Here is a 16,817-nt window from a genome sequence, read left to right on the forward strand (position 1 = left end):
ATATAAAAAACGAATAAAAAAACGTCATTATTAGTTATAAAACTAGAAAATAAACTTGTTTTATATAAATGCACTTTGTACAAATATTTGTCCTCGTTGTGTAAATATCTCAATTTTCTGCATTTGGTGTGTCAATGCAGTGCTCTGTGCATCATCAGGCATGGTAAGATATATGATGATGTCAAAAATGTATTTTCCTTCTAATATAAAACTAAATAAAGTTTTATGAGTTTATGTTTAATTTTTTATAAATAACAAGACTAATATTGCTAAACTTTAGAATGAGCTACCTCTTCTTTAACAAAATGCACTTTCTCTAGACATTTTAAAGAAACCCCTGAAACATAACTATATCATATCCTCAGAATCATGAACTCCGTCTATTTCAATGTTTTTTTTAATATTTTTTTTATTCCTTTTCTTTCCGTGGTTCCTTTTTTTTTCTCCTTCAATACTCATCAATTGATTCCACATTCCTCATCTTTTAATATATATATATATAACATAAAATGTACACTTGTAAAGTTAATATGTGCAAGTCTTATCTCTCAATTAAAAAACACAGCTGCTTTTTTTAATTTATCAAGTTTTTATGTCTTTACTTCCATTTTATAGTGTCTACAATCTTTTGATCAACTCTTCTTTTGACAAGTCTGTGGCCTTATGCTGAAAGTTATTTGTATTGTATGAGAGGAAACGAGAGCGAAATATGGTTATGATCTCAGAGTAATAATGCGCCAAGCTATCACGCATTATTACTCTGAGGTTATGATTATGTTAAAATGAGATGAATATATGGTGAACGAACGAACTTACGATACAAAAATTGTGTCAGAATAAGCTTGCTGTTTTTTGGTTGACAGGAAGATATTGCTTTTAGCAATAAGTCCGCTAAAATACTTATTCTTTGTATTTGACGTTTAAAAATTAATAAATAAATAACAAGTAAATAATAAATACATAATGAAATAAATAATCAATAAATCATAAAATAGTAATAAATAAAAACATGATATATGATTAATAAACAAATAAATAATAAATACAATTATGATATGAGGGTCGAGAAGTTTATGTCAAAAGAAACAGCGCGTATTTTTTTTATATTATCTCTGCCAGCCATTTTTGTTCAGATTTATTAATTAAAATGCTGTTTCAACCAATAAAAACAGCAGGTTTAAATTAATAGTGTATACAGGATGGCAAGACACTCGAGGTTAAAAAAAAGTTGTAACGAAACATTGTTAAACTTTTAAAATAAAAGTCAAGCATGTTTACCGTTTTTGAGATATTAAATTCTCAAATTTTTTCCCTTGATTTCACTTTCATTACCTAAAATTATATTTTAGTTTATAAATGATAACTTTTTTTTTTCTTTATCTATAGCAATTAAACATCAATTTTTTTATAACATAAAAAAATGAATGAGATCTATTGCATTATCGTAAGTGTTTTGAATTCATTATTTCTAATATGATAATATTGTTCCTTAATAAGCGTGTCAAAGATGTAAATATATTAATAATTATTTTAATATCCTTCTGTATTTTTCTTTTTATTAATTCAAAAACTTGCTGTAAATGGTATATTATAGTTATAGATAAAGAAAAATCAGTCATAATGAACTTTCAGTTGAAATATATTAAAGGTAACTAAAGCAAAATCAAGGGAACAACAAATCTTAGAGTAATAAGGCGCCACAGGGGCTCTTCAGCAGGCGCCACAGCTGTAGAGCCACCCATATACTGACAAAAATCAATCTAGGATTATCAATCATAAAGTCAACTGTCGTTTACATTAAAACAATGGGCCTTAAGTGCTCAGATCGAGAATCTCAAGCGCAAACCGAAACCGTATATTACACGCTTTTGATTTATGAAATAAAGTGATGTGCCATCTCTACAGCTATGGCCCCTTATCACTCTGAGGAAAAAGAAAATAATACCTACCTACAGCGATGTTTTATTTTTTTTATTATCGATTTGAATTTAGTTCACAAAAAATATATTGTCTATGTAATACTTTTGACAGATATCAGATATGTATTTGTTAAACTTAAAAAATATTATATCTTTTGATGAGTATTTCTTATTAATAACGTTGTTTTGAAGTATTTTTATTAAAATGCTTAGGTAATATTAGTGTCGAATAATAATTAAGTATTATATTGAATATACCTTAATAGTGATTATGATTATACATTAAACCTAATCAAGTTTAAGATCCTAATAATTTTATAATTATGGATCCGCCTTCACTTGCCGAATCGGAAGATTCCGACAACGAACCCCTTTCTTTATTAGCGGAAGAAAAAACCTCCAAGATTTTCGATAAGGAGTCCACTGATGATACTATCCTAGAATTAAGAACTCGCCCCTTGTTTACCAAAATATTTGAGAAAAAGAAGTTTTGTCGAAAACCAGAAGTTCCTCCTGATAAAAATGACAACAATCGTATTACTACCGTTGCTAGAAATGAGCAACCACCGGAAGATTATTTTACGAATATGTTTATTTCATATATTATGCCTCCATTGAAGTTGGATGAGCATTTATCCGATGTCTGGTTAGACATCAAAACAATAAACCAGACCGGGCCGATGTCCTGCGTAATATGTTTCGAATGCTTCATAAATAAAAACAAATTAATTATGCACTACATACTTAATCACAATAAACCCTTCTGCGGAACGTGCAGGTAAGACAATCGATCAATAAAAGTTCACTAAGCTATCAGTTTAAAATTTTAATTTTCCTTCTAAATTTTTCTAAGGCCTCCATGGTGTAATATCTAAAGCTCTTGCTTCAAGTTCCGAACTTGATTCCCAGTGTGATCACAATTCAGTGATTTTCTCAAACCTGGGTATTCCGTGTTGTAATTTACCACTGTTATTGGGCCCCAGAGCTGGACCTACCACAGGTTCAGTTGGTGCAAAGAATCAAGTGATTTTTGCTACCGACTAAGTCTGGAGACTTTTTGGTGGTATGGTATGATGCAGTTTATTCTATATTTTTAAAAGCTCTACGGTATAGAAGCAAAGAAAATTGAAATATTACATAAAATAATAGATATCCACAAAAATACACAAAATATACATAAATCGGTTTCTTTGTATATAAAAATATATAACCGGTTTTCAAATAATTTAGGATTGTGAACAGAATACAACAGGAGGATTCTTTGTAGGTATCTGATGGCGGACAAACATAGTTGGGATGTACACTGGCAGTGCCATCTCCCCCTGCGATGTTCACACTGTGTGGACGAGTTCCTGGATGAGAGAAGCTTGCGGCTCCACTACATCACGTACCACCAGTTGGCGCACTGCCGCATGTGTAACCTTCTGCTTCCCGCCGGGGACCTGTTTAATAGCCACCTGTTCAAGAAGCACGCCGTGACATGTATTCAAGAAGAAGAAACCGAAGAAGTCTGGACTGTTGTTTATCCCAATTCCTGGATATTTTCTTGCCTACTTTGTAACAAAGACAATCTGCAAAATTTTGATTTCCTCCGACATTTCCTTTACCATCACAAGTTTTCTCTTAAATGTTTATCTTCTTTCGTCAACGGGAAGAATTTAGGATTCTCTGTCCTCGGAGCAAATGTCAACACATTTTCTCAATCCGCTGAGAGTGATCAAAATCAAACCTTCGATATCGAAAGTAAACCCAATAACACGTGCTCGGAAAAAGAAGCCGACAATGAAGAAGATAACTATCCTCTTCTCGAAGCGCTCATTCCGGAAATTAAACAAGAAATTTTAAGCGATGATGACAATGTATCTCAGGAAATGGACGAAGATTCCATTGTTACATCTAAGTTAGAATTGGATACATTAGACCCAGGAAACGATCTTTCAATGGCAACAGAAAGTTTTCTCGTAAAATGGTCGGGAAGAGAAGATTTCGACGTGACCGTCGTACAGTTCGTGGTTATAAGAAAATGTGAAACTGATTACATTAATAAAAATATCTTAGAAATGAATTCAAGTATTGTTACATCGAATAATTTCTTTAATCGTGAAATTGATAAACAGAATGATCCGGAAAATATTACTTGTCCATTATGTTACCCTTCGAAAAATATTCCTTCGTACTATGAATTGATAGAACACATGATAAAGCATCATGCCTTGAAATGTTTACCTAATTACACGTGTCGTTTATGCTTGATTCATTGCCAAACTCATTCAGAAATGCAAAAACACATTAGTTTAGAATGTGATGTGTTCCGTGATTTGTACATTTGCCAGTTTTGTAATGAAGAGTTTTTATCTAGAGAAGAAATGCGAAGTCACCTGTCCGTACATTGGGAGGAAATGAAAACTGTTCCATGTGCAAGTCCTCAAGCAGGCCTGAAGTGTCGGTACTGTACCATGTTATTCTGGCATGAAATAGAAAGAGAACTCCACCATTGCCAAGTTCATTATTCTTCTAATAAGGAAAATTTCTATCGCTGTTGCTTTTGTGAGATGATATTCAGTGACAAGGTAATCAACTTCTAACCACTGTTCATAAAACTATAAATTAACCAATATCATACTCTTTTGTCATTAATAACTTGCATTATTGAAAGAAAAACAAACCAGTACTCAAGAATCAATGAAATTCATTATTTCTTTTAATAAATATAATGCAGTGTTGTTTTCTTATATTTTATTTTATAGTTAGTGGTTCAAATATCAATTTTAAATTATTTTTTTATTTATTTATTGGGGAATCATAATACAGAAAAGTTTTACAAAATAATAAATACATTGAAAAGTCGCAAAGCTGATGAAACAATTCACAGAAAAAAATTATCAAGTATATAAAAAAAGAGAAGTCAGTGCACAGTATATGCGTGTGTGTGTGAATTTGAATTATCTTTAGAATTCATTTGTCTTTGGTAAATTTATTTTTTTACGCAACATTTTTGAGGACCGAATTTGTTTTCCTTTGTGGAAAAATCTTCAGATATATACATCTTGTTCTTTCCGTCTCAATTTATTCCATTTTCCTTCAATATTATGTTTGAACATATTTAGTAAATTGTAAATTTAATTTTCCTTTTTTGATTTTTGATTTTTTTTTTCATTGTTTTGTATTTTATTACTCTTATACCTATGTTTGTTTATTTTAATACATCAAAAAAAAATTTTGCTAATGTTAAAATACCCATTGGGCGTAAAAAACATAATTAATGTGTATTTCATAGATTTGGTGGGCATCCCATGAAAAAGAGGAGCACGGTGGAAGAAGAGGACGCCCTGATGATGCGGGAGAAATGTGGCACGCCTTCAAGTGCATGTTGTGCTGCCGAGTGTTCAGTCAGTTGAGCGCTCTTCGGGAACACTTCCTGGACCTTCACCCTATCACACGGCGCCTGTACTGTGCGGTCGCAGGGTGCGTGTCCCGACCATTTAGGCTACCGCGATACTTGAAACAGCACTGCGAGGTGTGTATTTAGTGTGATAAGTCTTACATAGACAAGAAAAATGTCTAAGTCGATGATCTGTATTCTGCCGTCTTTATGAAGAGAGTGGCATCTCCAAAAAGTGAAATCTTGCCAAAATCAAGGCCACAGTCTCAAGCTGAAGAAAACCAGATTCAATTTAGATTCCGTGGATTTAGATCCACGGAAATATTTCCTGAGCAATAGGGTTGTTGATGGTTGGAACAAGCTGCCACAAGAGCTGGTCTCAGTAAATTTAAAAAAGACTAGATTTGTTTTTGGAATGGTTAAAGTTCGCCAACAACTAACTTTCTTTAAAATAGATTTAAGCCTGTCAGCATTAAGCTGCTCACTTAAAATAGATTTAAGCCTGTCAGCATTAAGCTGCTCACTTAAAAAAATAATTTTAAAAATCAAGAAAACACCTGCCACCATGACATATATTTATTTTATATATATTTTTGTTATGAACTTGTGCTGCGTTTCATTACTTACTTTTTATTTAATTATTTTTTTGTAGTTTAGTTTATTGCCAAATGGCAATTTTTTCCAACCAACCAATAAAATAAAAGTGATTTAAACAAAAGATATACCGCTTTTTAGTGTAGTAATTAATGCAAAAAAAAACACATTTTAAACTTAAGTAAACACCGGTGATTACTTAAGGATAAGTGGGGAATACTGCATTGGTCTGTTTTTTTTGTGTATCACTCCTCAAAATCCACGACAAGCCGTTTTATCATAATATGTTTGGCGCTAGATGTTGTACTTTAGATAAGAAAAATTAATTCAACAAATTTTATGTAAAATTGGGGACGTCACTTCGCAAGGAAGGCAGTATTGTTTACGAAAATAAAATTAAGATCATGATTTCTTTCTTAGGTTAAGCAATTTGTTCTATTCATTTAAGTATTTATTATTATGGCTTTGGACGAAAAACATTTTAAAAAACTTCACGAATTCTTCCTCTTCATCTAGATCTATTCTGGCAGAAAGCTACTACGCGTGGGGGCGTTTAGATTCAATTGTCCCTCCATCTTTTAGGCAGTCTTCCAGGAAGGCGATGGCCAGGTGGAATTTCATTAACTGCAATGTAAGGGATTTTGGAGTTGTCCATTCTGTTTTCTTGATCTCTCAAGAATTGACTTCTTTTTACAAATTGTCTACAAATTAAAAGTTTAATAAAACAAATGTTGTTAGGCGATACACAAGTCAGAACGCAATTCGGACATTCCTGGACTAGTGGGGCTGCGTTGTGTGGAGTGCGGGAAGCAGATGCGGACAGCTCGAGCCGCAGCTACTCACCGCACTGTGGCACACGGAGACAAGTCTGCGTCCCGCTTCAAGTGTCGTATCTGCGGCCATGGACTACCCTCTATACAAGACAGGTGAGAGAGATGCTTTATGTATCTGTTCTATATGCCTGGATAATATTGATTTTGCTGTAATGTGTACAATAATTTGTAGTGAATAACCTCTAATCTGGAGTCCTCAACACTATCACAACCCGACTGTTATATTTTTGCTAGGCGCTGGTGAATGTTACAGTGTATAAAGTGTCCACTAAAACCAGCCAATAACAGGTTATAAGCCCGGTAAATGCCTAGACTTCCATAATCCCTTCTCAAAAATGATTTCCCTATTTTCTACAATAAATTTAAATAATATTTTATTATATTATGTAAAATCTTAAAATCAGTTGAATTTTAAAAAGAATGTATATGATTTTAAACTTGTAAAGTTTATTGTCATAAAGCAATTGCGTATAATAACCACAAAAATAATAGTATTAGTTTGTTTACGTTTATTTATATCAATTGTTTTTTTATTTATAATACACGCTATTTCAGGGAACAAAGGTTTAAGGTCCTTATTGTACCCTTGACACTTACTATTCAATTTTTAGAGTTTTCTTTGCCAGCTCTAGATATTATTACAGAATTTTATTCATTATCTGCCCAGAAATTGGAAAGACTCAAATTTTCCTTGTTTTCTCACCAGAAATATAATTCGAAACCTTTAAATTCCTATCACAGAGACAAATGTTATCGTCATTGTTTTTTTATGTTTAATCTTTAACATCATGAACATAACATAAAATTTTACTTAGTATATTATTAAGTGGTATTTATAATATACGGGTCATTTAAACCAGCTCTATTTTATTTTTATTGAATACATAAGATTTCATGTTTTCATCAGGAAACTCCACTACCTCGTAGTACACCCTGGTATTCCGCCCTTCAGCTGCTCTGTATGCGGGAAGGGATACAACAACAAGTCAGCCCTCTATACTCACCGCTCGCAGAACCACTCCGTCAATGTCATCACATACACTTGCTCATTCTGTAACAAGGTCTTCAATGTAAGTTGCCATAATGTGACGGAAAACATTACCTGGTGTCATTTTTCATTTTATTTAGTGAATTACCTCATTAAAGCTCTTATAAATTGAACTTGAAAATATAAATCGAACCTAAACCTAGATTTTATTTAATTTTTTACTAAACTACATACATAAAAAAATTGTATACAAATTGATTTAAAAGTCCCCTTCACTAAGATAACCTGTACTTGAGAGCACTGTTCAGTGTTTTTAATATATCAATAAAAAATCTGATTGAGAATGGTATTAAATAACGCCCATTTACGGGCAAAATAAATATTCAAAGAAGATATCTTAAAGTATATAAAAAATAGCTTAAATAAAATAACATCAGTTAAAGACTCAAAAATTAAATTGTGTTTGGAACAAAATGTCGCAAAACTGGAAGAAAAAGAATATAAAAAAATTCTTTAAAGTCTGAGGTTTCAATTTTTATTTATTTCAGAAACGCGACTCATACAAGGAACACCTCTTGATTCATGTTGGTCCGCGTCATGCTTGTCCGCACTGTACTCGTGTGTTTGTTCAACGGTCGAATATGCTGCGTCATATCCGACTACATACAGGAGAGAAGCCATATGCCTGCATCCATTGTGAGAAGACGTTCTCTGATAAAGGAGCTTGTAATGCTCATATAAGGTATGCTTTCAATAATATTTTTGCCAAAATGATTTAATACATTGATTTTTTAAATTTTATGTGTTAATTGTTTACTCAAAATAATTTTGATTAATTTGGAACAAATTGTAATTTTGATTAAATTATTTATTTATTGATAACTTTAGCATAATGTACGGGTTTATTGCTACACAACAATTTCTGACAACCAACAAAGTTAACAGTACTTACTTAAAACGTTTATAATCAACTGTAATAAATATGTGATATGTGGAGGTCAAAGTCCATTGATCAATGACACACACACCTGCCAAATGATTTTATCTGAAGTATAGAGCAACGACCCAAGATTTTTCCATTTCTACCTCCAACCCCTATCCTTCTAACTCTTTCTTCATATGTCTCCAGCACCAAAAATGAATACATGTTTTAGAAAATGAATTTCACGACAATAGGAAGTGGAAAACTAGTACAGGAAGGGGGGTGTCAGGAAAGCAGTAAATACATATTATATGACAGAAAAAAGTTAGAAGGATAGGGGTTGAAGGTAGAAATGGAAAAAAAAACAGTCTAAGATGCCTCTTTAAAACACATACTGAAGATGCATCTTTCATTTTTCACATAGAATAAAAATAAATGTTCTTCTCAAATTACAGTGAACCTCTGTTTTTTAATATTTTTTATGTACGAGGTGAGTTTTTTTAGTACCGTTTTGAAATTCCGCCGCGGTAGCGTTGCAGTCGGTGTCCCGCTCATGCGCAGTATGTACCTACATCTGTTGACAAGCTACATACACCATTGCGACATCAGTTGATCGTGTTTACATTTGCTTTTACTATTTCAAATGCCTCCTCTGATAGAGAATCCCGCCGACTGTGAAATATGCGCAGTTGTACGTTTTCTTATTGCTAAAGGCGTGAAAGCAGTTGACATTCACTGTCGAATTTGTAAAGTGTATGGACAAAATATTATGAGTGATGGAATGATACGTAAATGGGTCAGAGCTTTCAAAGATGGCCGAACTAATGTTCATGACGAGGAACGGAGTGGGCAATCCTCATTGATCACTGACGATTTGGTGCAGAAAGTCGACGAAAAAGTGAAAGAGAACAGACGCTTGACAATTTCTTCGTTAGTAGAGCAGTTTCCTTAAGTTTCAAGAAGTGTTCTCTATGAAATTGTTACCAAACACTTAAACTATCGAAAACCGTGCTCACGATGGGTACTAAAAATGTTGACAGAGGCGCACAAAACCAAACGTTTAGGCAGCACCTTGACTTTTCTTGAGCTTTATAATGCTGACGGTGATGATTATTTGGGCCAAATTGTCACCGGCGATGAAATATGAGGGAGAGATTACACCAAAAACTAAACAACAATCCATGGAATGGCGGCAATCAACATCGCCCAAGAAAGTGAAGTTTAAGCCGACAATATCAGCCCGGAAAATCATGTGTACCGTGTTTTGGGACAGAAAAGGGGTGTTGGGGGGTGGCCTCGTGGTGACACAATAAATTCCCAAACATATTGTGAGTCCTTATAAAACCTGCGTCGTGTAATCGAAAACAAAAGACGCAGCTTGCTGAGTAAAGTGATCGTCTGGTTGCATGACAACAGCCGTCTACATGTGGCCAATTGAACTCAAGATCTCATCGCATCATTTGGCTGGGTACAGTTTGATCATTCACCATACAGCCCAGATCTAGCGTCCAGTGACTACCACGTGTTTCTATATCTGAAAAAGCATCTCGGAGGTCAACGCCACAATGATGACGGTAGCCGAAAAACGACTGTGTCGCAGTGGCTGTCATCAGGTGGCAAACTTCTATCACAACGAAATACAAAAGCTTGTAGTTCGATATGACAAGTGTCTTAATATTGGTGGTTATTATGTGGATAAGTAAATAAAACTACTGTCTTTTATTTAAAAATCAAATTGTTACAAAAAGTTTACTTGTTTTTTTTTTTTTAATATCGAAACGGTACTTACTTAAAAAACACGCCTCGTATATTTCTGAAAATGCATTAAATTTATATCAATTTTGTTATGTTAATTTTTGGTTTTATAAATTATTTGTTAAAATAATAAAAGACAAATCAATAATGCAGAATTATGAAATATATTGTATTTCCAGAACTCACACGAGAGAAGATATTAATGCTTGCTTAATTTGTGGTCAAGAATTCCTCCAAAAGCAAAAACTGAAATATCACATGAGGAAACACACTGGCCAAGGTATATTATTTGTGAATTTATAATGAATTTATTTCATATTTAGGGCTGTTTTCAGCTATGTAGCTAGGAATATAACTGAGCTGAGAATACACAGGAATCAGCAGAACTGAGATCAAACATCGGAATTTTGATCTACAACATAATGGGACCACATAAAACTGTAGAAGTCTGCTCCGTGCATGAGAACTTCAGCCCTACGGGAAATTGCACACAAAAAAATGTTTTCTTGCACGCGGTAAAAATTAGAGCATTAAATTGTACAGCAAAGTTTCTTGAAAATTTACGAAAAAAATAATTAAAAATATTTTAATAAAAACGCACTACTTTGATTAACGTCACTTGTTCATATGAACCAACTAATGATGTGACAGCTGTGAAGGATATCTGGTTGGCTTACCGTAAACGAACCAATACGAAGAACTAACAGAGAACAACCTCTGACGTCACACGCGGAGTTATTTCAGAAATACAAAATTTTCAAAAATCATAGCGCTGATAATAAGATATGTAAAAAAAAAACAATTTTTCTTTTGCTCAGTTTAATTGTCTATTAACAAATAAAAAAAGAAAAAAAAGACACTGAACTTCCTCATTGAATTCCCAATAAGCTTGGCATGATACATTTATTTAAAAATTGTGTTTTTACAACGCAATATTTCTCTATCCCTGGACTGGCACCTACAGAATAAGACTGTTGGTGTTAAAATAAGTTGTGTCTGTTTTTTCCAAAAGAGGACTCAAAAAAAATTACAGCAAATTAGTCAATTATGTATTCTCCTTCATTGTTTTACAACAAATTAGCCAATAATTCGTAGCGTCTTCAACTAACGCTGCACATATATTGCGAGCAGCTTTGGCAATTTTATTCCCTCGATTGAACACAAACAGAAAGAGGTGTCGAAAATGCTTACTTTCGTCTACTTGACATTCCGTTTTGAAGGTTTTTAATCTAATAAAATAATATATTTGATTTGAAAATTTTCTTTCTAATGAACATTTTTTTAAACTTTTGGTGCTCATTTTTAAATTTGGAAAAAACTGACACGACTTATGTTAACACCCAACACATTTACATTTGACTGGCAAGATTAAAAGAAATCTGACATTGGTCCTTTTAAATCTAAGCCACATAATTATCCTACAATTCTTGTACTTATGAACGGGGTAAATTATTATTTGTTTTTGTGTCACAGATTTGGAGACATGTTTAATCTGCTCCAAGCAGTTTACGAATCACACTAACTTACGTGAACACATGAAGACTCATGACGATTCTTCACCGACTGGATGTCCTCAGTGTGGTAAAATTCTGTATTATTATTATTTTCACAATGTGCAAACTATTGGCAATTTTATTTTAAGTATATAAACTTCAAAATACGTCTGCTAAAATATCCACAAATTCTAAATACAGCAAAACCCCTGTTTTACGTTTTTCAAGAGCAGCGAAAAAAAGTGTTAAACTGAGGAAAACGCTAAAGTGAGGAAATGAAAAACTGCAAAAAATTGTAAAAAGGGTCATAATTGGGGACCATTCATATTAACCTAGGATTTCATTAAAAATATTTTGTATTTTTTCAATCAACACTCCAATGTGTTTTTTTTATTGAATTTAAAAAGAACATGTTAAAATAATTTTTGTGGGTACTTACTTAACCTTAAAAATACTAAAATAAAAATTTGAATTTGCATAAAATGTTTTTTTCTCTAAATATTGGGAAATTTTGTTCATGTCACTTTTTTTAGTATGGCATCAGAGAATTTCAACTGTCATTTACATCATGGCAAAACTGTTTCACACTTTTATGATAACAGTTTAAACAATCTTCTTTCCAAATTATGTTAATATCTTCAAATAATATTTCTATTGCCTAATTTTTAAACTTTCTGCATCGTAATTTATTGATGTAAAGACTTTATTCTTCCTAAACATGCGTCAACCGCATGTCACAATTTAGTAAAATGTCAAACTAGACACTTAAACAAAATGGTCAATTGCACTAAACCTGCTTTGAATTTAGTTTGAGACAACAATTTACACATTTCTTTATTTACCTTGATTTTATTTGCCATTTTGGGCAAACGTGGCGGCTTGGCGTCTTTTGGCAGATCGAATGAGTTTTGAAAAAATTTCAACGTAAAACCGGGGTTATGGAAAACGTAAAAAACGTTAATTGGGCAAATATTTTATTGAGAATGTATGGAAAAAAAATGAGACCTTAACATTTCGCCGTAAAAAAACGGGAAAACATAAAATCGAGGAACGTAAAAATCAGGTTTTACTGTATGTATTTATTTACATTAAAGGGTTCCTAAATTAAGAATAAAAAATATTTGATATAAATTTGCAGTCATATTATGCTGCGCAGTTTTAGCCTACGTATGTTGTTTATGCCAAAAAATTCCTGACTGATGGTGAGGTGGGTTAATTTTTCAGGTAAAATATTCACAACAAAACGTTACATGGAGCGCCACTTGAGGGATAACCACAGCGACACGGCAGAAGTCCACACGTGCCCCTTGTGTGGGCGCTCCTGCCCCCGGCTCTCAGCGCTCAGGACACATCTTCTTACACATTCTCCTGTTAAACATCTGCAGGTGAGATTCTAAATTTGCCACATTCTATTTTCCTTTTTGATTTGTATTATATTATAATTTTTAATGATACAATCGTTTAGCCAAATGAATTTGTAGATTAATTCATGTTATTTCATATTTATATTCTATATGTACACATAAATTATACTGTTTTTTTACAATTCAAATATCATCGGTTGACAGGTAAAACTCATTAACCACAGATTTATAATGGAGTGACTTTGAATGTCACAAAGTTCTGTATTTTTCAACAATCTCTTGCATGAAGTCCATTATGCAATCCGAAACAGCTGTTCATGATTGTATAATTTCACTTACTACAGTTTTGCATAAATCTGAACTTAATGAGTTCACTAGCTATATTATTTGTATCTTAAAGATCCTTCAAGAAGAAACCACATCATAGCCTTTTAATCAAATGAGATAATTTCAATCTATAAAGAAATTTCAATGTAAAATACTAATTATTTTGATAATGATAGTACATATAAAAATATCATATCTGGGACTACTGATGTTTTTTCCATTAAAACAAAGTGGACTTCTGATTTTTATTTCAACTTTAAAAATAATTTTTGTGGACTTTGGTGTTCATGTATAAAACACCTTATTGCAATAATTTCTGCATTTTTAATTTCAAAACGGCAAAATTTGACTCCCGTGTTTTATCTTTCATAGTACACATTTTATTGTTATAGTTTATATTTACTAGTTTTGATTAATTCTAAGTTGTCTTCTACGAAATATACAGATAACACTATTTAAAAGTACATGTCATCAAAAGGTGACTGTAGGCTATGTTTTTTTTTAAAGTTTCAATCTCTTGCTAATGTCAGCAATACTGTGGACTGTGTCTTTTGGAAGATGAATGTGAAATTAAGGCTTGCTTTATGATTTGTTGTTTTATGTTTTTTTCCAGTGTCTTGTTTGTGGGAAACAATACAACGGGAAGAAGAGCCTTAACAGACATTTACAAAAGCGACACGGAGTACAATTGACTGATGAGTCTTATCCCTCCAGTTACCTTCAACTGGATCCCAGACAGTGTAGTCTTGGGCTAGATGAGGAAACTCTTTCCAGAATCTTTGGGCCGGAGAAGAACATCAAACCTTTCATACCTTTCCAAGTCACGAACATCAGTACGCTCAAACTTAAAATCAAAACACCGCAGGTTTACAAGACTCCCGATGATGACGATTCTGACGGAGATTATAAACCTAATCAAAAGATCAAGATTGAAAGTTTGGATCACAGTACTGATGATGCCGATGTTCCTATTTCGGGGCTAGACTTGGCATCCCTTCGTACCCGGGCAAGAAGAGAGACGTCCAAAAATGTCAAATACGAGTTTGATTCAGACGAAGATGGCAGCGATAGGCCTCTAGGAAAAATGAGTAAAAAGAAAAATAAAATTAAATTCAAAAGGAAATACAAAACTAAAAAGTTATTAACTAGTCAAGAAAATACCGAGGAAGAAGAAATTCCTATGTTTCCACTTGTTGAAATCAAATGTGAGCCTGTTGATTACGATGAGTAAATTTGGGTCTCATTTTAAGATTAATCGAGCATTCAAGACTTGTATTATTCTTTAGCATCTTTCGCAATTTGAAACAATGTGTTTCATTCGTCCACAACATTAACTGTGCAATTATTATTACCATTTATATGTAAATATATTTATACTGTTGATTTAAATATTTTCATCTTTAATTTCTGTTGTTGTTTTCAAAATACTTTATAACATAAAATAATGATTTGAGGGTTTAGCACTCGTGATTAGTTTTAAAAAAATATTTTTAGTAAAAATTATTTTATTTTGTTGATCATAAACACAGAATTATTACCACTTGATGTGATAAAATGTTTGTACTATTGAATTTGGTGTAAGTATGGTTATTTTCTTATCCGAATTCTATTAGTGCTGTAATTAATTTTTGATATAGCACTTAATTTAATGTATAAATATTTTATTTAAATCTTGGTGTATGTGTAGTGAAACTTGATGTTCGATAAAATTAAACAAACAAAAAAAAAATATGATAATGTATTAAAATGAACAATTATAAATGAAAAATTAGTCTTTAGTATCTGATAAATCTCATCACAAATAAGATATCAAATTATAAATATATATATATATGAACATATAAAATTAGTTTAAATGTTTAAGTACAAAATTTTACACTGTGGTGGATGTACACATATTTACATATTTGTATGATTGAAATATAATTATTAGTTATTGTATTTGTATTACATTCCAAATATCTTTATTGTAGGCAAATAATGAGAACTACCTTTCTAGTGCCTAAGGATTGACAGATGTTTATGCTTTTGCTTTTATTGATAGAGGAATAAATTGGACACTATTTTTTGTCTGGGTTAAGTTTTATTCAAGTGTGTTAAATATGCACCCTATTATACTGGATTTATGTAGAGTAAAAATATAATCAAAAAAAAATTAAATTGGGTTCTTAAATACAGATATAAATGAATCGATTGAATTATGTAGCTTCTTTTGCTTGGGAAATCCGTACATAATAATTAACATACACAACAACCTATGTATTTTTCCGCATAAGAAGAGGAGTAAGACGTCTTTAAAACTCTTGACTGGAACAAGGGTATTAACATCAACGCCGAACTCATTAGCAATCTCAGATGATATAGCCCTATTTGCTTAAGATGGGAAAGAACTTGAAAACATGATAAACGAAGCAGCACAGCATCCCTGAAAATAGGCTTAAAAATGAATGTTTCAAAAACTTAATTGATGCAAACCAATCATGTAAAATCTTGGCAAATGGACAAATCATTAAAAAGGTTGATAGTTATATATACCTAGGACACGAAATAAAGCTCGGGAAAGATAATCAAGAGGTAGAAATAGAAAGAAGGCGAGGTCTAGCATGGGCTGCCTTAGGTAAGCTCTCATATATCCTGAAATCTACGAAGTACTCACATTACTTAAAGAAGAAACTTTTTGATGCTTGTGTTCTCCCTGTACATGGCTGTGAAAGTTTTGTATTCACAAAAAAAAATACACAAATTATCAGTGACACAGAGAGCCATGGAAAGGAGAATGCTGGGTATTTTGTTGAGAGACAGAAAAACCAATACACGGGTTAGAGCGAGAACAAAGGTCACCGATGTGGTCCTCAGGGCTGCCAACCATAAATGGAGCTGGACTGGTCTTATAGCCAGAACCACAGACTCTAGATAGACCAAAAAAGTTCTGGAATGGCGACCCAGAACGGGTAGAAGAAGTGTCGGCCGGCCTCAGACGCGGTGGTCTGATGACATAAGACGAGTTGCAGGAAATGGTTGAATGCGGTTGGCTCAGGATAGGGAGATATGGAGACTAAAGTGAGGCCTATGTTCACCATTGACAAGAGACAGCTGGTGATGGTGATGATGTATTATATGTACCTTGATTTAAGGAAACTTTTTTAATCTGCTTTCGATTTTATTATTATTTTCACGTAGCAACCACAGCGAAGCATTATATTATTGTTGTTACTATTTATTGTTAATGTTTCTATAAAT

At 32.7% G+C, this 16,817-nt stretch overlaps 1 protein-coding gene across 1 annotated transcript; it reads left to right on the forward strand.

The window, feature by feature from the left end:
- Positions 1–2,009: 2,009 nt before the first annotated feature.
- On the forward strand, positions 2,010–15,300 carry LOC148276305 (uncharacterized). Its single transcript, XM_088234456.1, has 10 exons — positions 2,010–2,697; positions 3,187–4,489; positions 5,197–5,436; positions 6,634–6,821; positions 7,636–7,798; positions 8,265–8,458; positions 10,573–10,673; positions 11,867–11,974; positions 13,111–13,271; positions 14,191–15,300. Exons 1-10 carry the CDS (start codon positions 2,243–2,245, stop codon positions 14,806–14,808), a joined length of 3,531 nt encoding a protein of 1,176 aa, XP_088090582.1. The 5' UTR covers positions 2,010–2,242; the 3' UTR covers positions 14,809–15,300.
- The last annotated feature ends 1,517 nt before the right edge of the window (positions 15,301–16,817 follow it).

The sequence above is a fragment of the Micrasema longulum genome, unplaced genomic scaffold (assembly GCF_059751315.1).
Source record: "Micrasema longulum isolate JH-2025_06_02 unplaced genomic scaffold, ASM5975131v1 h1tg001243l, whole genome shotgun sequence".
NCBI lineage: Eukaryota > Metazoa > Arthropoda > Insecta > Trichoptera > Brachycentridae > Micrasema > Micrasema longulum.

Coding starts and splice junctions, on each gene's coding strand:
- LOC148276305 (XM_088234456.1), top strand. CDS start 2,243: ATGGATCCGCCTTCACTTGCCGAATCGGAAGATTCCGACAACGAACCC. Junction 10,674..11,866: donor GAGGAAACACACTGGCCAAG/GTATATTATTTG, acceptor TTTGTGTCACAG/ATTTGGAGACATGTTTAATC. Junction 13,272..14,190: donor CTCCTGTTAAACATCTGCAG/GTGAGATTCTAA, acceptor GTTTTTTTCCAG/TGTCTTGTTTGTGGGAAACA.